Raw genomic sequence first — 22,547 nt, 5'->3', positions numbered from 1 at the left:
GGTCATTGGTACTGTTTTTCTAAATTTCATATATATGCATTAATATACAGTATTTTTCTCTTTCTGATTTAGTTCACTCTGTGTAATAGGCTCTAGGTTCATCCACCTGGTTAGAACTGACTCAAATGCATTATTTTATATGGCTGAATAGTACTCCATTGTGTACATGTATCACAGCTTCCTTATCCACTCATCTGCCAGTGGACATCTAGGTTACTTCCATATCCTAGCTATTGTAAACAGTGCTGCAGTGAACATTGGGCTACATGTGTTTCTTTCAATTCTGGTTTCCTTTGGGTGTGTTCCCAGCAGTGGGATTTCTGTGTCATATGGCGGTTACAATCCCAGTTTTTTAAGACATCTTCAGACTGTTCTCCATAGTGACTGTACTAGTTTGCATTCCCACCAACAGTGTAAGAGGGTTCCCTTTTCTCCATACCTTCTCCAGCATTTACTGTTTGTATACTTTCTGATGATGGTCATTCTGACCAGTGTGAGATGATACCTCATTGTGGTTTTGATTTGCATTCCTTTTTTTTTTTTTTTTTTTTTGCATTTCTGTTTCTGGGTTTGAGCTGCATGAACTGCTTGTGTATTTTGGAGGTTAATTCTTTGTTAGTCGTTTTGTATACTGTTATTTTCTGCCATTTTGAGAGCTGTCTTTTCACCTTGCTTATAGTTTGCTTCATTGTGCAAAAGCTTTTAAGTTTAATTAGGTTCCATTTGTTTGTTTTTGTTTTTATTTTCATTATTCTGGGAGGTGAGTCATCACAGTACTTGCTGTGATTTATGTTGGAGAGTGTTCTGCTTGTGTTTTCCTCTAAGAGTTTTATAGTTTTTGGCCTTATATTTAGGTCTTTAATCCATTTTGAGTTTATTTTTGTGTATGGTGTTAGAAAGTTTTCTAGTTTCATTCTTTTACATGCAGTTTTCTCAGCACCACTTGTTGAAGAGACTGTCTTTTCTCTGTTGTGCATTTTTGCCTCCTTGTTCGAAGATAAGCTGTCCATAGGTGTGTGGATTTATCTCTGAACTTTCTATTTTGTTCCATTGATCTATATTTGTCTTTGTGCCAGTACCATACTATCCTGATGACTGTAGCTTTGTAGTATAGTCTGGAGTCAGGAAGGTTGATCCTCCAGTTCCATTCTTTTTTCTTAAGATTGCTTTCACTGTCAGGGTCTTTTGGTTTCCATACAAATTGTGAACTATTTGTGTCAGGTAGTGTATTTATTGGTTGGCAGAGTTTTTCCTTCATTCATTTGAATATATTGTGATATTGTGCCAATCTTTCTGGCCTACAAAATTTTTGTTGAAAAATATGCTAAAAGTCTTATGGGAGTTCTCTTGTACATAACAAGTTGCTTTCTTTTTCTGCTTTTAAGATCATCTGTCTTTAACGTTTCACAGTTTAATTATAGTGTGTCTTTGTGTGAGTCTCTTTAGATTTATCTTACTTGGTACTGTTTGGGCTTCTTTGATACAGATGTCTGTTTATTTCCCCAGGTTATAGAAGTTTAGTTTGCCATCATTTATGTGAATAAGTGTTCTCTCCCTTTCCCTTTCTCTCTTTTCCTTAGGGGATCCCTTAGTACTTTAGTCTGCTTGATGGCTTTTGTTAGTCCCTTGAGCTCTCTTCACTCATTTTCATTCTTTTTTTATTTTTTGGCTCCTCTGATTGCATGAAGTCTATTGTCCTTTGAGTTTGCTGATCTTGTCTTCCTCTTGATCTAGTCCATTGTTGAGCTGTTGAAACCCTCTATTGAATTTTTCAGTTTAGACATTGTATTCTTCAGCTCTGTGATTTCTCTTTGGTATTTTACTATATTTTACGGATGTCTTTCACCGGGAATTGCTCCATGCCTAGCTGTACATTTGGTGCCTCCATGGGAGGAGAGGAGTTCAGGACCTTCTCATGCCACCATCTTGATTGACTTTCCTATTCTCTTTCAAGATTGGTTTGGTCATTCAGTTCAGTTCAGTTTGGTCATTCAGGAGTCCCTTAAGTTTCCATGCTTGGCTTATGTTAAATTTTTCTATTTCTGGAAACAAAAAGGTTTAGAATTTTGATAGGGATTTCACTGAATCTGTAGATAGCTTTGGGTGGTAATGTCATCTTGACAATATTAAGTATTACAACTCATAAATATGGGTGTCATATCTACAGTGTTTCGTAGTGTTCAGTATGTAAGTATTTTGCCTCCTTTGGTAAGTTTCTACCTAAGTATTTTATTCTTTTTGATGCTATTGCCAATGGAATTATCTATTTCTTGTTCAGAAGGTTTATTGTTGATGTATAGACATGTGATGGATTTTTGCCTGTTAATTTTATATACTGCAACTTTGCTGAACTTACTGGTTGTAACTTTTTAAATAGATTCTTTAGTGCCTTCTACATACAAGATCATGTCATTTCTGAACAGAGATCATTTTCATCCTTTAAATTTGGATACTAGCCTTGTTTATTTTTATTCAGCAATTCTGTATTCTTACTTTTCGTCTCTGAGGTGTCCTTTTCTTGGGAAATATATTAACTCCCCTTATGTAATGGTGAATTCCAATTACTTTTTAAAAATTGAATTGTCGTTGCTAATATTGAGGTCCTAAAATTGACAGTTAGTGAGTATCTATCAACTGTTGCTAAAGGAACACATGCATGAAGTATTTGTGGAACAAACATTTCTTGAAAACCTACTGTGTATCTGACACTAAAGAGGCAAATTTCTTGAACATTTCAGTCTAAAGAAGGAGATGCTCGCTGTTAAACATAGACATGAGGTTATAGCAGGGAGTATGAAGACATTGAGTTAGAGAAACCCGTGTGAATCCCTGCTCTGTACTTACCAGTGCATGGAACCTGAACCTGGGGCCAGTTTACTTAGTTTGCCCTTTTAGTCCCTTCTTTGTGAAATGGGAATAATTGTATGTACTTTGCAATGTAGCTAGAACTCTTCTCATGGTGAATTTTATTACATTAAAAAATTGTGTTATCTAATATCTATAGATCAGTGCTACCTATCCCTTAGGTTATATGCTTATTCACTCAGTTGTGTCTGACTCCTTGTGACCCCATGGACTGCTGCCTGCCAGGCTCCTCTGTCCATGGGGATTCTCCAGGCAAGAATACTGGAGTGGGTTGTCATGCCCTCCTCCAGGGGATCTTCCTGACCTGGGGATGGAACCTGAGTCTCCCACATTGGCGGGCGGATTCTTTACCATCTGAACCACCTTAGTTAGAAAGAGAAAATAAGTGGCCAACTGTGCCAGATTTAGGACAGCCTAGAGCCCTGCGGGCTACAGTCTATGGGTCACAAAGGGTCAGACACGACTGAGCGACTCACACACACACACAGACACGAGTTATCATAAGCAGCTGTGAACTGGGTAGAGAGCCTGAACTTCCTCTGGACAGCACAGTTAAAAGGTGGAAAGCCAGAACCTGAACCCAGTTTGGGCTGGTCCAAAGCCGTTGTTCTCCTGAGCTGACATTGAGCTGAAGCCTGAGGAAAGAATAAGGAGAACACATTCTCAGTAGAGCAGACAGCTTGTGCGAAGGCACGCAGATGTAAAAGTGTCTGGATAGCAGTGACTAGTGATGCTGTGTCACTGATAAAGTATGGTAGGACTTAAGGTTGGAAAGTGAAATGGGCTGTAATTGTTAAGGGCCTTCCCAGTTTGGATTTTAGTCTGTAAGCAATGAAACCCCCACCAAAACACTTTGCATAGTGGAGGGTTAGAGTGCATGTGCTTCGTGAAGTAGAGGGAGAAATGTCAGAGGCCAGCATGTCAGTCAAGAAAGAGACTTCTAAGGAATCCAGAGCAGAGATGAAATACACTGGATGTGTGTGTGGCTGTGCTCAGTCACGTCTGACTCTTTGTGACCCCATGGACTGTAGCCCACCAGGCTCCTCTGTTCATGGGATTTCCTGGCAAGGATACTGAAATGGATTGCCATTTCTTACTGCAGGGGACCTTCCTGACCCGAGGATTGAACCCATGTCTCTTGCATCTCCTGCATTGGCAGGCAGATTCTTTACCACTGAGCCACCTCGAAGGTGGGTAGCGGAAGAGTGAGAACACAGGGTGAGACAGTTTTTTCAGCCATTCCAGAACTTTTAGCAGGAACCTAGCCACTTAATATACGGCTTAAGCTTTCCGATTGTGCCAGGAACCAGTTGTTTGTTTAGTTATTTGAAATTCTTTCATAGGCTGCATGGATTTGGATCCCGAGTTATAGCCTCTTCTTTTTTTCTTTTTTAAACTCAGCAGGACATCTAAACTGTGGAACAACTTAAATTGTTCTGTTTAAGTAAAACCAGCTTTGTCTTTACCGCTGCAGTGACTCTCTCTCAGGAGTGTCACTGATAGTTCGATCTAAATTGAACTAGCAAACAGAGCTTAGAAAATTTAACTTCATTGGCCAGTGAATTTCTGATGCTCTGTACACACACAAGAAGGAAGTGTTACTTTCTGACTGCTTTTATATATTTATTTGGCTTGGCTCTAGGATGGAGATGGGATAGTAAGGAAGTCAGGAGATTCTGGAACTTACGTAAGGCAAAGGGAGAAACAGTTGTAAGATAATTATTGAGCACACACGGAGTCTGAGTGGGCCTTCAGTGCACAGATTGAAATACAGGCCACACTATCCTTCAGGAACTTACCATGCTGGTGGGAACATGAGAGAGAAGGGTAACTGGTAAAATGCCAACTTTTAAGTGGAAATGACCCAAGTGCCTTGAGAAAGGAAGCAAGGGGAGCAGTGTCCTGGAAGGTTGGAACAGAGATGGGCAGCAACCCTGGAATGACTTTGGGGTTTGGGTCCTCCTAATCCTTAGCGTTTCACTCTGGCCACTGTTGTCTTTCACAGGAAGCATCATTTTTCTTTTGCTGTCTTCGATCTCCTCTTTCTGGCCTGTGGGATGTCCACCCCTCGTTCGCCCTCCCTGGTGTGCACCAGTCTCCCCCTCTGCCATGTCCTTGTCCATCCTCTGTTACCCTCTGGTTAGCGTTTTTATTAGAAAATGAAAAACTTCAGTGATGATGTGGAAGAACTGTCCAGCTGCTCAAATCCACCCAGTTCCTTTTTTTAGCTTCTCCCCCACTTAAAAACAAACAGCATCAGGTCCCACTTGCCAAGCCTTTGTCACCGTCTCCAACAGCCTTTCCTCCTCCCCATCTGCTCCCCCAGATGCTTAGCCCGTCCCCTCCTCCTGTCTCAGCCCTGTGTGCAGTCCCTCTGTGGACAAGTGTGGGGCCCACAGAGCACAGCAGCCCTCAGCCCCAATGCACCATCTGCCTCTCAGCCCCGTGGCCGTCTGAGCATCCATTCTGACCCAGATTCCATGGACTGCAGCCCCCCAGGCCCCAGCTTGTTTGCCTGGCCAGTCCTGTGATTGCCAGGGACAGGATGTTGACTGGAAAAGATAGAGGAGTTGCCATGGAGATAAGAATAAACAGGCATGTTGCAGCAGGAAATGTAAACTCGAGCGACAAAAGTTTAGTTGGGCTCTAGGTTTCCTTTGTTTGGGTTACACGCCTCACCTTTGGAATCAGTGTTTTAGACGGAAGTTTAGAGCCACTGCTGAACCGTCATTAGAATGTTTCCGCCTGCCAGCTCTTCGTTTCTTCTGTCACAGACAGCGAGCTCGCCCAGAGGAATGAGGTCTGTTCTAGGCCTGTTACCCAGGGAAAGTGAAAGTGTTAGTTGCTCAGTTGTGTCCGACTCTTTGGGACTCCATGGGCTGTATGTAGCCCACCAGGTTCCTCTGTCCCTGGGGGTTTTCTAGGCAAGAATAATGGAGTGGATAGCCATTCTCTTCTCCATGGGATCTTCCTGACCCAGGGATTGAACCCAAGTCTCCTGCATTGCAGGCAGATTCTTTACCAGCTGAGCCACAGAGAATGTACTTCTGGATGCTGTGAGGGGTTCACTGTATCCAGGCCCCAAGCCCACTACCCATTTCTGGGTCTGAAGAGTGGGTTATATTGATGTTAACATGGAAAGAAACTGCCCCAGCCTGTCACCTCGGTCAGAGTCTCTACAGGAAAACTGGTCAGCCTCATCGGGGAACAAAGTGGTGCCTTTCCATGTGCTCAGCCTCCAGTTCTTCCTCTGTGCTCTGGGTTTCAGGGCTGTGGGTGTGAGGAGATTGGAACTGATGGTACAACTTGCCTGAATGTGACTGAGGGGGCTCAGGAGGGCCCTCCTCTCTTTAATTTGATGCCAGATGGTAGAGAGGATTGGTTCGGGGGGTCTGGCACTGGGGTGTTGTAAAAGGAATGCTTTCCCTGACCTGGGATGCAGTTTTCTACGTCCCAGGGAAAAGGGGGCACGTTTTTGGCATTGCTCCTAATTAAAGGGCATCTTCGGTGGCTCAGTGGTAAAGAATCCACCTACAAAGCAGGAGATGCAGGTTCGAGCCGTTGGGTGGGAAGATCCCCCAGAGAAGGAAATGGCTACCTCCAGTATTCTTGTCTCGGAGAAGGCAATGGCACCCTACTCCAGTACTCTTGCCTGGAAAATCCCATGGATGGAGGAGCCTGGTAGGCTGCAGTCCATGGGGTCGCTAGGAGTTGGACATGACTGAGCGACTTCCCTTTCACTTTTCACTTTCATGCACTGGAGAAGGAAATGGCAACCCACTCCAGTGTTCTTGCCTGGAGAATCCCAGGGACGGAGGAGCCTGGTGGGCTGCCATCTATGGGGTCGTACAGAGTTGGACACAACTGACATGACTTAGCAGTAGCAGTATTCTTGCCTGGGAAATGCCGTGGGCTGAGGAACCTGGTGAGCAACGGTCCATGGAGTCACAGAGTTGGACACAACTTGGCAATTAACAACAACAACCTAATTAAAGAACAGGGAGCTTCTGTGCCCCATAGTCCTAGAGAGAGGTTAGCTCTGTATTGAGTTAGAAGGAAACCTTTAACCCTTTCTCTAGAGGTCACTGTTGTCATTCTAGGTAGAACGATTCTGTCCCACTCATTGCATTGTGTTAATGATCTTTGGCCCCTGCCTATCAAATGCCACAGTTACCTTTTGGCAATTGTGTTGTCCTTGGGATGACCAAAAATGTCCAGCAGTTTCCAAATGTCCCCTGGGGAGCAGTGCCACTCCCAGTTTTATTTATTTATATTTTGCTGCCAGAATATTGGATGGACACAATCTCATCTATCCTCTGAGAAGAGACCATGACCAGATGGGGCTCTCTTTGTCCTGATACATTGATGAAAATGAAACTCTGTTTACTAATCATTGCCTTATCTGATCAAGTTGGCAGTTCTTTACTGACATGATGGATCTTCATTGCACAATGTTTTTTTCCCCCTCCCGTTTTAGTTTACAATTCCTCAACCTGAGTTCTCCTACCAAGGGAGTTTACAAGCACCTAAGCCATTCAGAAAACTAAGATTATGGCATCTGGTGCTGTTGCTTCATGGCAAAAAGATGGGGAAACAATGGAAACAGTGACAGACTTAATTTTTTAGGCTCCAAAATCGCTGCAGATGCTGACTGAAGCCATGAAATTAAAAGATGCTTGCTCTTTGGAAGAAAAGGTATGACCAATCTAGACTGTATATTAAAAAGTAGAGACTTTACTTTGCTAACAAAGGTCCATCTAGTCTAAAGCTGTGGTTTTTCCAGTAGTCATATATGGACGTGAGAGTTGGACTATAACGAAAGCTGAGCACCGAAGAATTGATGCTTTTGAACTGTGGCGTTGGAGAAGACTCTTGAGAGTCCCTTGGACTGCAAGGAGATACAACCAGTCCATCCTAAAGGAGATCAGTCCTGGGTGTTCATTGGAAGGACTGATGCTGAAGCTGAAACTCTAATACTTTGGCCACCTGATGTGAAGAACTGACCCATTGGAAAAGACCTTGATGCTGGGAAAGATTGAAAGCGGGAGCAGGGGATGACAGAGGATGAGATGGTTGGATGGCATCACTGACTCGATGGACATGAGTTTGAGTAGACTCTGGGAGTTGGTGATGGACAGGGAAGCCTGGCGTGCTGCAGTCCATGGGGTCGCAAAGAGTTGGACACGACTGAGCACCTGAACTGAATCCAGGAGGATGGGTGACTAACCTGTGAGGGTTGACCTGCACATGGACCTGCATCCCAGAGGATATGAAGGATCACAGGGGTGATGACAGTAGTCACCACAGAACTTTGCATCTCTTCATGGTGAATCAGTGGGAAGGCAGAATGATGGGCCAGAAGGAAGAAAAAAGAGAACCTGTCTGGATGACCCACAGGAGGGCAATAATTAATAGTAAAGGGGGTGCAAATCTTGGCTGCATCCCGTCTTTAGTGTGCAAAGAAACAAAGTGCTTAAAGCGGAAAGTTTGACCCCGAGGGTCCCAGGGACTCAGAAAGTTGTATTTATTGATGGAGCTGGCTGGGCCAAGGGAGTATACCCTTCCAGCCTTGCCCAGATGGCATTTTTGCTTCTGGAAACCTTGAATATGGTACTTAATCCCTAGGGTTCTTGAAAACCAGTGGCAAATGCCAGATGGTGCCCAAGATAGAAATCCCTGATGTCAAATCTGTCACCTTCCCCAATGTGTCCAGGGAACCTAAAGAGGAAAGACGGGATGCAGCCAAGATTTGCACCCCCTTTGCTATTAATTATTGCTCTCCTGTGGGTCATCCAGACAGGTTCTCTTTTTTCTTCCTTCTGGCCCATCATTCTGCCCTCCCACTGATTCACCGTGAAGAGATGTAAAGTTGTGTCAAGTGCACTTCTTGTTGGCAAGGCTAATTTTGTCAGTTCAGAGGATGGGGCTTTTAGTTAAAATTAGGTTTCTGGCTTTTCTGTATCATCATCTATTTTGTCTGCCACCCACGTGCCCCGGGGGTAATTAAGAATTGCCTGTGAGCATCTTCATTTCTCCTTAAGTCTTTCTAGCTTATTGGTTCCAACAGCCCATGGCTTTAACGTTCTTGTTAGTTTTCTAAAATAAATGAACTGTTTCTAAAGATTGAATTGTAGTGTGTCACTTCCGATTTTGTATCTTCCCTCTTGTCTCTGAGATCAGAGGCTCCTTGGTATTTGCTGTTATTCTGAGTTTTGTTTTTCCTAAGCCGAAAGAGGAACTTATTGAATCATGTAGCTGAGAGAGATACTGGGGTAATCAGAGAATCAAAAGAAGAGCCGTAGGAAGCAGGGCCTCAGGTGCTGGAAAGAGGATCCCTGTGTGTCCAGCACTCACTCACCTTGGCACCTCTTCCCTTGCTGTGTCTCTTGTCCCCCCCCCCCAGCTTCTGTCTCCTGCCCCCCCACCTACCTCTCACCACACCCTGACCCTGGCCAGTACCAGGTAACCTGGTTGCTAAACACAGCCCTGTTTAGCAACCCAAGGCAAGGGGTATTTTCCTCGCTCGTTATCTCTATGTTGATTATTTAATATTTGTTATCATTTCCCACAAAAGGAGAACCACTTTGAGCTTTAACCAGGCAACTTGCACTCTTCTGTAATTGACATTAAAAGGGGAAAAATCAGTAGGGTCTTTGAATTCCCATAACAGGATATAAAGTTGGGGAAGCCTGATGGGGTTTAAACAGAAGTTCCTCATGTTCCTTAGACATCAGCTGTGTTATCAGTGGTGCCTGTACCAGAATTATTTGGGCACATTTATGTGGATTGTAGCCATCCGTATTTTCTTGATCTATTATTCTAGATTTTCCCCCTTTCTCCCCTCTTCCCCTGCCTTCTTAGTCACTGCTAACTGAATCAGTAACTCTCAGGAAGTATCTTCCTCTGCTCAAAAATGTGGAAACTGGAAGATCAGTGTCTCCTCATTCTCAGAGGTTCTTCTTTCTGAACTTCTTTCTCCGTCGTGTCTGACTCTTTGCGACCCCATGGACTATACGTGGAATTCTCCAGGCCAGAATAGTGGACTGGGTAGCCTTTCCCTTCCCCAGAGGATCTTCCCAACCCAGGGAATGAACCCAGGTCTCCTGCATTGCAGGCAGCTTCTTTACCAGCTGAGCCACAAGGGAAGCCCACGGATACTGGAGTGGGTGGCCTATCCCTTCTCCAGGGGAACTTCCCAACCCAGGAATTGAGCTGCGGTCACTTCCCTGGTGGCTCAGATGGTAAAGCGTCTGTCTACAATGTGGGAGACCTGGGTTTGAGTCCTGGGTTGGGAAGATGCCCTGGAGAAGGAAATGGCAATCCATTCCAGTACTATTGCCTGGAAAATCCCATGGACAGAGGAGCCTGGTAGGCTACAGTCTATGGGGTCGCAAAGAGTAGGACACAACTAAGTGACTTCACTTTCACTTTCACTTTCTCCTGAATTGCAGGCAGATTCTTTACCAACTGAGCTATCGGGGAAGCCCTCTCAGAGGTTAAGAGTGCTGAATTACACGCTTCATCTCCGTTTCTCCTTCATTACCAGTTTCTATGCTGTGTAGTTATCTCTGATCTGGTCCTGTTTGACGGCATCTGCTGTACTTGCTTGTCGCCTCTTAGAGGAGGAGAGAGACTAGAGGTCATCTTGTCTGGTGGCCTCTAACCAGGGCATGTCAGCATCGCTTGAGAGCTTTCCAGAACAACCAGGTGCAGGCAGACAACTTAGTCAATGCCTGCTGTACAACTTACCTATGAGAAAGCCACGCCTCTCACATATGGTGGCAGGAAAACCATGCTCCAAAATGATGCTGGAGGAGAGAGCCATGGATGGGGAGCCATAGGGCAGCAGGTATATCTGAGCATGCAGACCAGACCTGGGGCTGGCGGGAGAGAAACGGGAGGGGTCGGGAATTCATTCCGCAGCACTTTTCAGAGGATGCTGATCAGGGCTTTCAGAATAGCCACAGGTGATCCTCAGCAGGGTCGCCAGGAATAAGTGTTTCCTGCTGGAGACTCACCCTCTGGCTTAGTCCTTTTGCCTGCTATAGATTCGGGTAATTCAGAATTTCGTTTGCCACTGGAGCACAGCTGAAATCAAATGCAAGTGACCCCAGAGATGAGCAGGCTTCAGGAATTTGTTCAGGAATGATCTCTTGAACCTTTGCTCCCTCTCTGTGTCTCTAGCTCAGGCTGTGGTCTTTGTCAGAAACCCTGGGTTGTGCTCCACCTGGTTCTCATTCCAATTCTGCAGTCCTGAAGGGCACTCCCTGGGGCTCAAACACGCCAGGCACGTCACGGTGATCTCACTCAGTAGGGTACCAGAAAGATGAACCCTGAAGAATAAAGGCTTTGTTTACCTTATGAAATCCCTGAGAAAATATTAAAAGGGGCGGGGGAAATGCAATGAAGACCTTGGACGGATGAGCGGAATTCTTTACCATCATTGCTGGAAAACGTCTCTCCAGTTTCTGCGTATTTCCAGCGCCGGCATTACCCATGATTATCTTATGCTCTGACAAGTTCCCTGTCAGGTAACCTGGCTCCCTGAACTCTGATTCCAGAAATGGGGTTGGCTTGTTCTGATTCTGCTGCCTGCTCTTAATGGGGTTCCTCCTTAATAGTGGGTCAGATTTATGGGGGAGGGCCTTCCCAGGGTCTGGTTAACTCCCTCAGAAGATTGCCCTGATCTTGCCTCATCACATGGCGTTGTTCTTATTGTCGTGGAGAGCAGTTTAAACAGTTCTTGTACCTGTAGATTTAATGTGTAGAAAACGTGTGGAGCCGTTTCAGCTGGATCCTAAGCAACTAGTTTGGGTGTTTGTGTTACACGTGTCAGAAGGAAGCCCGTTTTGGCAGTGAGAAGCAACTCGGGAGTGTGTCACTGCGTTCCTTAGACCAGAATGAGCATCTTGCAGAAATAGTAGTTTAAAAAAAAAAAAAAGCTGTTTAAATAACAATCTACCTCAAGCTGTAGAAGGAGGCATCCTGAGCTGGTAACAGAAAGGCCGTGTGACATCTCAGCCCGATTTCTTTCCACCCTTGTGATGAGATGCCTTCTCGCCTTTTCCCCCAGGCCCAGTTCCTCTCCCCAGGAGCTCGCCGGCGATTGCATGCCGCTCTTGCCTCTTGTTCCACCTCCATGCTGATCCTGTCCAACCTGGTGTTTCTTGGGGGCAGTCAAGTCGGGGAAATCTACTGGGATAGGATCTTCATACAAGGTAAGGTGCTGTTTTCAGACAGCTGCTTGTTTCCCGCATTTATGCAGTCGGTATCACACGTGGGGCAGGAGGAGGCATTCCTTGCCTTGTCCGCGGTGTGTGACCTGTAAAAACATCAGCCAGGAGCAAAGTCCTGGGTTTAGCTGTGGCTTTAGCTGTCCTCTATTTTGATGTACCTCTTGTCTGCTATGCTGATCCTTAACTTCAAAATGTACCATCCAACTCTCTCAAAATCCATCTTTCCCTGCTGGTAGGTTATGTCTCCAACTTAAACATTTTTCCTAATCTTCCCTACTGTCTGTAGATCAGCCTTCATTATACTGCAGAGTCTGACTTTGTTCCACTGACGACTCTGACAGTCCTACCAGGAGAATGTCCTAGAAGCCCCTTTGTGGTCTCCTGCTGCTGTGGGCACAGTGCCTGGTTGGCCATACCTCTTTGTTGTGGATCTTTTTGTCTGGACACTGGTTCACTGGCATCAGCAGCCAGCCTCATGTTTAATGAACATGTGTTCAGTGTTCATATATGTCTCCACGTCCACAGCAACGTCACACCTGCAGCAGGTAAAGTGCTGGTTGGTGGGCATTATTGTGAAAAGACTGCATTAATAGTTGGTCATCCTTTATTTGTGGTCACCATCTCCTTTGGGCTAAAGCTGAGCGTTACATCACGTCCTGAAAAGAACTGGAAGAACAGGAATGACTCACAGAGCACATTACTCAGCCAGTTCACCGTGTGTTCAGAGCCAAGATCCCTTGTTCTCTTGCCCTGACCAGTGACATGCTTTTGTGCTTTTGGTTTGGCGAGTTTTGCCAAGTGGTGATGACGTGACCCGGTCATGGCTAGGGTGTTATCTCTACCTCTGGGTCCCCCACGAGCCAGTGATGCTTTTCACATCAGCAGTAACCTGACACAGCTGCATGGTCCCAGGGTGCCAGGTCGTGTGTGTAAACTGTGGCAGGCTTGGGCGAGCCAGGCTCAGAGGGACCAGGAGAGAGCCCTGTTCTGCTTTCATCTTGTCATCCCCATACCCCTTTGATCTCGCTCTCGGAGAAGTGTTTTCACTGATAGTTCTTGAAAAGACCAGGTAATTTGTATGTGGAAGCTGTCCTTGAATGAAGATGGGAGGTAATGGGGCACAGAGGACTGAAAGATAAAAAAAAACCCTTCTCGAGGTGGGCGACAGAGCTGTTGGCTTTTCTTGCCTCCTCCCACCATGCCTAGCACGGTGCAGAGACCAAGATGACTCTAAAAATACTGACTCGCGCTTTGCTGGTCACCTGAGCCAGAAGGCTCTAATCTTGGCTTCAGTAAAGAAACACTCCAGGTGTTTGCTGCCTGCAAGGCATTGAGGAGACAAGGGTGGAAGAACCACAAATGAGGGAGCCAGATGTGCAAATAGATGTGTGTCCGTAGAGTCAGATCACCCCTGGGCCAAATGCACGAGGGACTGCTGGAGGTCGCAGTGTGGAGGGCTGACCTTCCCGTGGTGGAGCCTCGCAGAGGAGGGGACATTTGAACTGGAGTTTTGAGCAGTAAGTCAGAACTTGCCAGATAAAGAAGGCAGGTATGTGGGGGTAATTAACGTTAGGGGCTTGGTCAGAGCATCCCAAACTCTCAGTAATTTTTTCCCCATAGAAGTTTATTCCTTCAGCAGTTCAGTGACGGTCCAGAGACTCTTTCTAAGCAGTGACTTCGGGACCTAGACTGTTTTTGTTCTGATTCTTCACCTTCTTGTTCTGGCATCACGGAGGAGATGAGAACGCGGAGCGGGTGGTGTCACCAGGTACTAAATGTCCCCGCCGGAGGTGACACTAGCCATCTCTGCTCACATTCCATTGGCCAGAACCAGTCATGTGACGACCGCCCCCCCCCACCAGGTGCAGCGGAAGACGTGGGGAAGCACACAGGTACAGTGGACTGTGGCATGGCAGGACAGGGCGCATGAGACAAGCCCTGGAGGTGGAGGTACCCAAGAGGCAGTTAAAAATGTGAGCTGGCATAGGGCAGGAGGGGGACACAGAACCACTGCGACGTGGGAGACAGGGCATGAAGGTGGCGGTGAAGCCATGGGAGTGAATACAGTTCGCCAAGGAGCATGCCCAGAGTGAGAAGAGACGAGGTGGGTGGTAAAACCTGGGAATGCTGGCCTTTGAAGGGACAGAGAAGAGGTAGTAGCGATAAGATGTTTATCCTCTTTTTCAAAGGCATGAAGATCAAAGCACGATTTGTCCTGTCCCCCCTGGAGCTAATAGCAGGCACATTGGGGAGCGGGTGTCAGGGCTCTGGAATACCTGGTCTGCTTCTGGCTCCTATTGTGATCTGCAGCTGGCTCTCTCTGTGTCCTCCTTGGAGCTGGGCGCTAGAGTCCCAGGGGAATGCTTCTCTGAATCTGGAGGGCTCTAGATCTGTTCGTGTCTGGGCTTTGAGGCCAGGGAAGCTCAGCTCAGAAGGCATTGTCTATGTCAGAGATTCTTCACATCGGCATGGCCCCATCCCAGCTAGTCTGTCCCATGGGTCCTCTCAGTAAGGGTAGGTTTCCTGGAGTTTTAGCAATTACAGTCCTTGTTTTCCCACTGTGGATGTTTTGTCCCCGAGTGATTGAATTTAGATATCTCTTGGAGGAACATGAACCAGATGGTGCCAAACCCACTATCCTTGGGAAGTCTGGATTTCTTTTCATAATGAATCTGATTGACCTGATAGAAGATTAGTATGAATATTCATGTTTTGGTACAACGAAGTATTCATGCATTTATAGGATGCTTCCTCAGACTCTGCTGGGGATATCATGTTAGTTTTCTTTAAAAAAAAAAAAAATTTTGAATTCTGAAACTCATCTGGCCCCAAAGGTGTCAGATGAGGGACTGTCAAGCTGTACCTGAAGCTGCTGATGGATGAGCCAGGACCTCAACATCCTAGTTGTCTTGGACCGCTTCCTTTGGCCATGTGATCAGGACCTGTTTTTCTAAGACCCATCTCTATACATTGAGGAAAAAGGGACAAAGCGAGTGAATAGAGGTCTCTTTGTAGAGAATGTAGAGCAGTTAAGCTCAGTCTTTAGATTTCCAGGTTTCATGGGGAGGTAGCCCTTCCGCCAGGGGTAACCACCCTGGACCCTCTGTGCCTTGGTGGGCTGGGACTTGCCGAGACAGAGAGGAATGGTCTACCACCTCCTCCCAAGGTGCTTAAGGGGCATGGGGATCTTGGAGGAGGTTCCCAGTGCCCCTCAGCGAATGGGCTGTACATGCACACGCGTCTTTGAGGACAGCCTCATTCATTCTCAGGAGCCTTTGCCCAGGATCACCGATGTCTCTAGAAGTATCTCATGATTAGCCTGGAGGAGCTATCTTAAGGTTGGTATCTCCATCTCCAGTTCACTGCTTTAGACATGGACTTGTTTGCTTTAAGCTACAAAGCTTGTTTTAGTAAATATCTAAATATTTAGCTTACATAGACAGCTCTCTCCTGATCTCTACATCGTTGGTGATGTGAGGCTATTAAAACCAGACCCTTCCCTTTCTGCTGTGCACAGTGCCCTGCTGTCCTTAAAGTGGGCAGTGCCAGCCATGGGGTAGAAATGCTGACTGACCCTCTAGGGGTCTCCTGCATGTCACACACAAGCCATCTGTATCAGTGTTATCTGTGCTGTGGAGATTGGAAAAGTGATGTTCAGTTAATTCAGTGGAGAATAAAGATACTATATCTTTGCCTTCAAAGAAAATCCTCCAACCTTTACTGTTGAAATTTACTTCAAGCAGCTTGAGGAATGTGAATATTTAAGCCTATTTTATATGTATTTACAGGAACTTAGCTGTGTTTAGGGTTCTGAAAAACTGTGGGTGAGGATTTGGTCCTTGAGCCTGCTGTAGAAGGGACCCTGCTGTATCATGCTTTGCAGAGGCAAAATTCAGTGGCTCTGAAAAGCATTTGTTGATGGCAGAACCTTTCTCATGTCTGTCTTAAGTCCTTGACATTGAAGTGTGAGTTGATTTCTTGAACAAGCAGTTGATGACTACTCTGTAACTCAAAAGTATCATCGCATTACAACTCCAGATCTGCAAGACCATAAACCAACTGTGTCTTAAGCATCCCAGCAGTGCTTTGTTGTCCAGACACAGTGAGGAGGAAAGGCAGCCAATAGGGATGGGTATTTAGAAAAGAGCTGGATCTAGAAAAGGCAGAGGAAGCAGAGATAAAACTGCCAACATCCGTTGGATCATAGAAAAAGCAAGAGAATTCCAGGAAAACATCTACTTCTGCTTTATTGATTACACCAAAGCCTTTGACTGTGTAGATCACAACAAACTACTGGACAACAAACTGTGGAAAATTCTTCAGGAGATGGGAATACCAGACCACCTGACATGCCTCCTGAGAAATCTGTATGCAGGTCAAGAAGCAATAGTTAGAACCAGACATGGAACAACAGACTGGTTCCAGATTAGGAAAGGAGTACGTCAAGGCTGTATATTGTCACCCTGCTTATTTAACTTCTATGCAGAGTACATCATGAGAAATGCTGGGCTGGATGAAGCACAAACTGGAATCAAGATTTCTGGGAGAGATACCAGGAACCTCAGATATGCAGGTGACACCACCTTTATGGCAGAAAGTGAAGAAGAACTAAAGAGCCTCTTGATGAAAGTGAAAGAGGAGAGTGAAAAAGCTGGCTTAAAACTCAACATTGAAAAAACTTAAGATCATGGCATCCAGTCCCATCACTTTGTGGCAAATAGATAGGGAAACAATGGAAACAGTGGGAGACTATTTTCTGGGGCTCCAAAATCACTGCAGATGGTGACTGTAGCCATGAAGTTAAAATAAGCTTGCTCCTTGGAAGAAAAGCTATGACCAACCTAGATAGCATATTCAAAACCAGAGACATTACTTTGCCTACTAAGGTCCGTCTAGTCAAAGCTATGGTTTTTCCAGTAGTCATGTATGGATGTGAGAGTTGGACTATAAAGAAAGCGGAGAGCCAAAGAATTGATGCTTTTGAACTCTGGTATTGGGGAAGTCTCTTGAGAATCCCTTGGACTGCAAGGAGATCCAACCAGTCCATCCTAAAGGAAATCAGTCCTCAATATTCATTGGAAGGACTGATGCTGAAACTGAAGCTCTGATACTTGGGCCACCTGATGCCAAGAACTAACTCATTGGAAAAGACCTCGATGCTGGGAAAGATTGAAAGCGGGAGCAGGGGATGACAGAGGATGAGATGGTTGGATGGCATCACTGACTCGATGGACATGAGTTTGAACAAGCTCCAGGAGTTGGTGATGGACAGGGAAGCCTGGCATGCTGCAGTCCATGGGGTCACAAAGAGTCAGACGTGACTGAGTGACTGAACTAGAACTAGGGATGGGTACGTACTGGCAATCCATCTGGCCTAAGGGCACTGGGAGCTTTATAGTGTCATCTGGGTGCAAAGTTGTGTTCTTTTTGAAAAATCCATCTACTCCTGTCAACAGAAGACATGAATTTTGTAAAAAAAAAAAAAAAAAAGCCGGGGGGCTAATCATTTCCTAATTGTGGAGCCACAGATTCTGCGTTTGTTGGAGGTGGTAGAGACCTGGCTTCCATCAACCATTCTTCTGCCTAACTACACACTCACATGTCTTAGGGTACATATAACACACACACACACGTAACACACACACATACACACATGTAACACACACAAACTTTCCCCTCTTTCTTGTTGCCTGATCTAGGTTGGCAAACTCCATCTCAGCACTTAGCTCCTGAGGGTCCCCTGTACCAAGGCAAGGAAAATTTGGTTGTTTTCCCTCCAGATTGCAATGAGAGCTGAGCTAGTCATTTTCTTAGACAGGCCAGAACCTTTACACTCTGCATATTTGCTTTGCTTTCTCTAGCAGAGAAAAGGCACAGTGTATTTTCTCCATGATTACTAGCTTGTCCAGGCAGTTTATTCATCTCCTAGCTCAAATGGCTCTGGACAGGTATTTCATTTAAAGCCAAGCTGGGATATTGCACTGGAAATTCCAGAAGGTTATGGTTAAAGAGAAACTCATTCCCCTCACATCTTATTACATTCTTGGGACTGAAATTTCATCTTTGATGAGAGAAGATAGAGGGCACATGTCACTCACTGTCTCGGACATCTTTGTGTTGACTTATTTCATCTTCTTCACTGGCCCTGCTTTTGACATGGAGTTGTCATTGCTCTGACTGATTCTGCTTCTGCCCCACTGGATCATATGCAATTTCCAGAAGAATCTGAGGAACAAGAGCTTCCCACCCATTGTATTGGTGGTGAAGTCAACATGTTGGTATAAATTAAGCAGTTTCTCCATGGGTTGCCCATTGGTCCATTACAGGCCATTCTTGGAATTTGGATTTCAGGACTTTCAGATGCCTTTGTTTCTTCTTTCATCTTTGCCACATGGTCTCCCAGATGTTGTGGACATCGTCTTTCCTAAAAGTATTTCAGGCCAGGACACCAGACATAGGGCATGAGGAATAGAGAGTGGGAGTTCTTATCCAGAAGTGCACCTGGATTATGGGAAAGCTGAGAGAATTTCTGTTACGATATCTCGAAGGGAGTTTGAAACATCATTCATCTAGGTCCTACTTTCTGTGAGGTCATATGACAACTTTTTCCTGTTAACTAGGAGTTTTTGTGAATTCATTTGAGAAGAGTTTTATGGAATTTGTGGACATTTTAAAGTGTCTTTAGATAGAATATCAAGTGAAGACTAGTATGGTTTGGCACAGTTCATAGAATAGAAAGAAAATTGATTCTTACTAATTTGAAGCCTCTACCTCTCATTGGCCCCCAGTTATTTATATGCAGTGTGAGATCCACGTGCACATTATAATCATATCATTGTGTGTACACTTTAATACAATATTGTATGTCAATTAAAGCTCAATAATTATATGTCAGTTATTTCTCAATAGAAAAAAGGCACATTACAAACGCGGTAGTAGAATTAAACCAAAATAATTTTATAAAAATTTAAACATGTCCCCTTTGTCTTCTAACTAAATCTGGTATGTACTTGATATATAAGAGGATATCTGTACCAGGATTCCCAAGTCTGTACTCTAAGGCCCACATCAAGAAGTCATGGGATTGCTGTGCAGATGTGGTTTCTGAAATGAACACACATCTTGGAATTTATATTATTATTTTATTTGCTTATTGCAGTTACTGTTATACTTCCAAAGGGGTACAGAAATAGCTTAGCACCTGCCCTGCAGGCTGAGGATGGCAGGAGTGCTGCCCTGGCAGTCACAGGCACTGAGACCCTTTCACCTCCTCAAGTCACCACGGGACAGTTTTTACAGTGTTAGAAATTAAGAATATTTAATTTGGAAATCAGTAACATTTTTGTAGCAAAAGGCAGAATGTAGCGAGAGTCATCATCATCAGGTTTGTTTCTGTTTGCCGGTGTACTGGGCACTGACCGCTCGCATTATGCTGACACTCATGTTCATTTCCTGTGGCCTTGCTGGCTTCAAAGAGCACAGTTTTATCTTCTTCTGTTCCTGAGGCTTCCCAGGTGGCTCTAGGGGTAAAGAACCCACCTGCCGAGGCAGGAGACCAAAGAGATGCAGGTTCGATCCCTGGGTCGGGAAGATCCCCTGGAGAAGGGCATGGCAACCCACTCCTTGCCTGGAGAATTCCATGGATGGAGGAGCCCGGAGGGGTACAGTCCATGGAGTCGCGAAGGGTCAGACATGACTGAAGCCACCTAGCATGCGTGTGCGTTCTGGAGACTGGAAGTCTGAGATCAGGCTTGCTGTGCTAAAGTCAAGGCGTTGGCAGGACTGGTTCTCTGGAAGCGCAAGGGGAGAGTTTGATTCCTTGAGCGCTGGGGGCCAGCTGCAACCCTCGCCTCATGTGCTGCTGCTGCTTCACGGTCAGGCCTGTAGCATCTTCAGATCTTCTCTGCATCCTTTCGCTGCTCTCATCTCGGCACCTGCCATCTGACTCCTCCTGTGTCCCTTCCATAAGGACCCTTGTGATTATGAACTCCACCTGGATAATCTAGCATAATTTCCCCATTTCAAGATCCTCATTTCACGTGATCACACCTGCAGTGTCCCTGCAAAGCCCGGTAAGCTAACTGACGTGAGTTCCAGGGTTTGAGACGTGGCCTTCCTTGGAGGAGCCGTCCCTTTGCCTGCCACAGCATGATCCAGTAAAAGTGGCTATTTCACAGAACGTCCCTTTTGTGGCACCATGGCAGTAGCTTCTTTCTCAGGAAATTTGATTATAAAATAGCAATTTGGATATGCCGCTAGTCTTATTAAAATAAGAATCTGCCTGCGGAAAGAAACGATGCTTAATTTCACAGAAGTACACATGTGAGATTTGTTGTCTTAAGGGCATTTAGAGAGCAGGATAGGGAAAGGCTGCAGTTTTACTTGCTCAGCATTTGCTTCCCCCTCTTTGGGACCAAACCTTTCTTACCTCACTCTCAGTCTGCGTCAATCTGAGATCTAGGGGTTAGCACGTGAGCCGGACTGGCCCATCTGTATGGTCCGTCTCCCCACGTGGTACAGTTGGGGTTTTTGTTGGAAATTGTCAGGAAGGAGAAGCTCTCTTTCTTTTGTTGCGGAGATGTCAGGATATTGGGCTGGAGCTGTTGGGAGCCCTCTTGCTGCCTTCAGGGGAGAGCCAAGTAGAGAGGGAAGCCGACTTTGAAGACAGCGGAACTGATTGTTGAAAACTCTGTTTCAGAGATCATATTCAGAGATTATATTCAGAGATCATATGTTGCAGACAAGCCACTGCAACATACTCTTAAGCACCCTACAGCCGGGAGTTCTTGAAGCCAACCCATATACCTGCTTTTCAATTACAAAAGCTGTTGTTTCTTCTTCACTCATTTCATGTTGGGAGATAATTCTCCAAGGCTCTCTTGTGTTTCTACATGTCTTATGCACAGATTCACTGACTGCTTCTGTTCCAGGCTTTCTTTCCAAGAATATTTGTATGGCAAGCATCTTTGGAAAATGGAGAGAGTGTCTTCCTCTGAAGTAGAGGGTATTTGATTACTGTCCAGTGAATAAAAATAACCCCCCTCTGGGGCAGAGGTCAGGCAAGGCTTACTGCCCATTATAAAATATTTAGATTCCTGTGGCTGGGGTTAATCTCTTATCATATGACCCTCTACATGCGCCGGTATCGCCAGGCCCTCTTGACATTGCATTGTGGCGTCTGGGGCTCAGGGAAATGGCACAGATGCTCTGTTTACTGTTATTACTGAGTGATAAAGTCTTTCATCTCTGTCCCAGTAGTCTCCTGTCTTCTGCCTACATGCATGAAACTGGGAGGCTAATTTGTTGCAAGTAGAGTTAAATCTCAGATCCTTCGCTTACTGACAATTCAGTTTGGTTAGGTTTCTGTAACTTGTAACCAGAAGCATGACTAATGTAGCTTAATGAGATAATGCAGGTGGCATACAGCACTATCTCAGGGCTTTGTTGCGATTGTTGTTCAGGCCCCAAGTCGTGTCCTACTCTCTGCGACCCCATGGACTGCAGCACCCCAGGCTTCCCTGTCTCTTACCATCTCCTGGATGCCCAGCTTCATGTCCATTGAATCAGTGATGCCATCCAACCATCTCATCCTCTGTCATCCCCTTCTCCTCCTGCCTTCAGTCTTTCCCAGCATCACGGTCTTTTCCAATGAGTCAGCTCTTTGCATCAGGTGGCCAAAGTATTGGAGCTTCAGCTTTAACATCAGTCCTTCCAGTGAATATTCAGGGTTGATTTCCTTTAAGATTGATCTGTTTGATCTCCTTGCTGTCCGTGGGACTCGTAAGAGACTTCTCCAACACCACAGTTGGAAAGCATCAATTCTTTGGTGCTCTGCCTTCTTCATGGTCCAGCTCTCACATCCATGCATAACTACTGGAAAAACCATAGCTTTGACTATATGGACCTTTGCCAGCAAAGTAATGTCTCTTTTTAACATACTGTCTAGGTTTGTCATAGCTTTCCTGCCAAGAAGCAATCTTCTAATTTCATGGCTGAAGTCACCATCTGCAGTGATTTCAAAAGGCAGGAAGAGGAAATCCGTCCCTGCTTCCACCTTTTCCCCTTCTATTTGCCATGAAGTGATGGGACCAGATGCCATGATCTTAGATTTTCTTTTTAACATTGAGTTTTAAGCTGGCTTGTTCACTCTCGTCCTTCACCCTCATCAAGAGGCTCTTCAGTTCTTCTTTGCTTTCTGCCATTAGAGTGGTATCTTCTACATATCTAAAGTTTTTGCTGTTCCTCCTGACAGTCTTGATTCCAGCTTGTAACTCACGAAGTCCGGCATTTAACATGAAGTACTCTGCATATAAGTTAAATAAACGGGGTGACAATATACAGCCTTGTTGTACTGCTTTCTCAATACTGAACCAGTCAATTGTTCCATACAAGGTTCTAACTGTTGCTTCCTGACTCACGTACAGGTTTCTCAGGAGACAGGTAAGA

The 22,547-nt window shown here is 45.4% G+C and overlaps 1 protein-coding gene across 2 annotated transcripts in view; it reads left to right on the top strand.

The window, feature by feature from the left end:
- HHAT (hedgehog acyltransferase) overlaps positions 1 to 22,547 on the top strand; it is a 373,409-nt gene that overhangs the window by 304,935 nt on the left and 45,927 nt on the right. For both annotated transcript variants that reach the window (XM_069544234.1, XM_069544235.1), the window contains one exon: positions 11,939 to 12,083. In XM_069544234.1, coding sequence (XP_069400335.1) covers positions 11,939 to 12,083 — 145 coding nt within the window. The remainder of the gene's footprint in view (positions 1 to 11,938; positions 12,084 to 22,547) is intronic.

Source organism: Ovis canadensis, chromosome 12 (assembly GCF_042477335.2).
Source record: "Ovis canadensis isolate MfBH-ARS-UI-01 breed Bighorn chromosome 12, ARS-UI_OviCan_v2, whole genome shotgun sequence".
Lineage (NCBI taxonomy): Eukaryota > Metazoa > Chordata > Mammalia > Artiodactyla > Bovidae > Ovis > Ovis canadensis.
The sequence above is the reverse complement of the archived record's forward strand: the minus strand, read 5'-3'. Positions and strand labels throughout refer to the sequence as shown.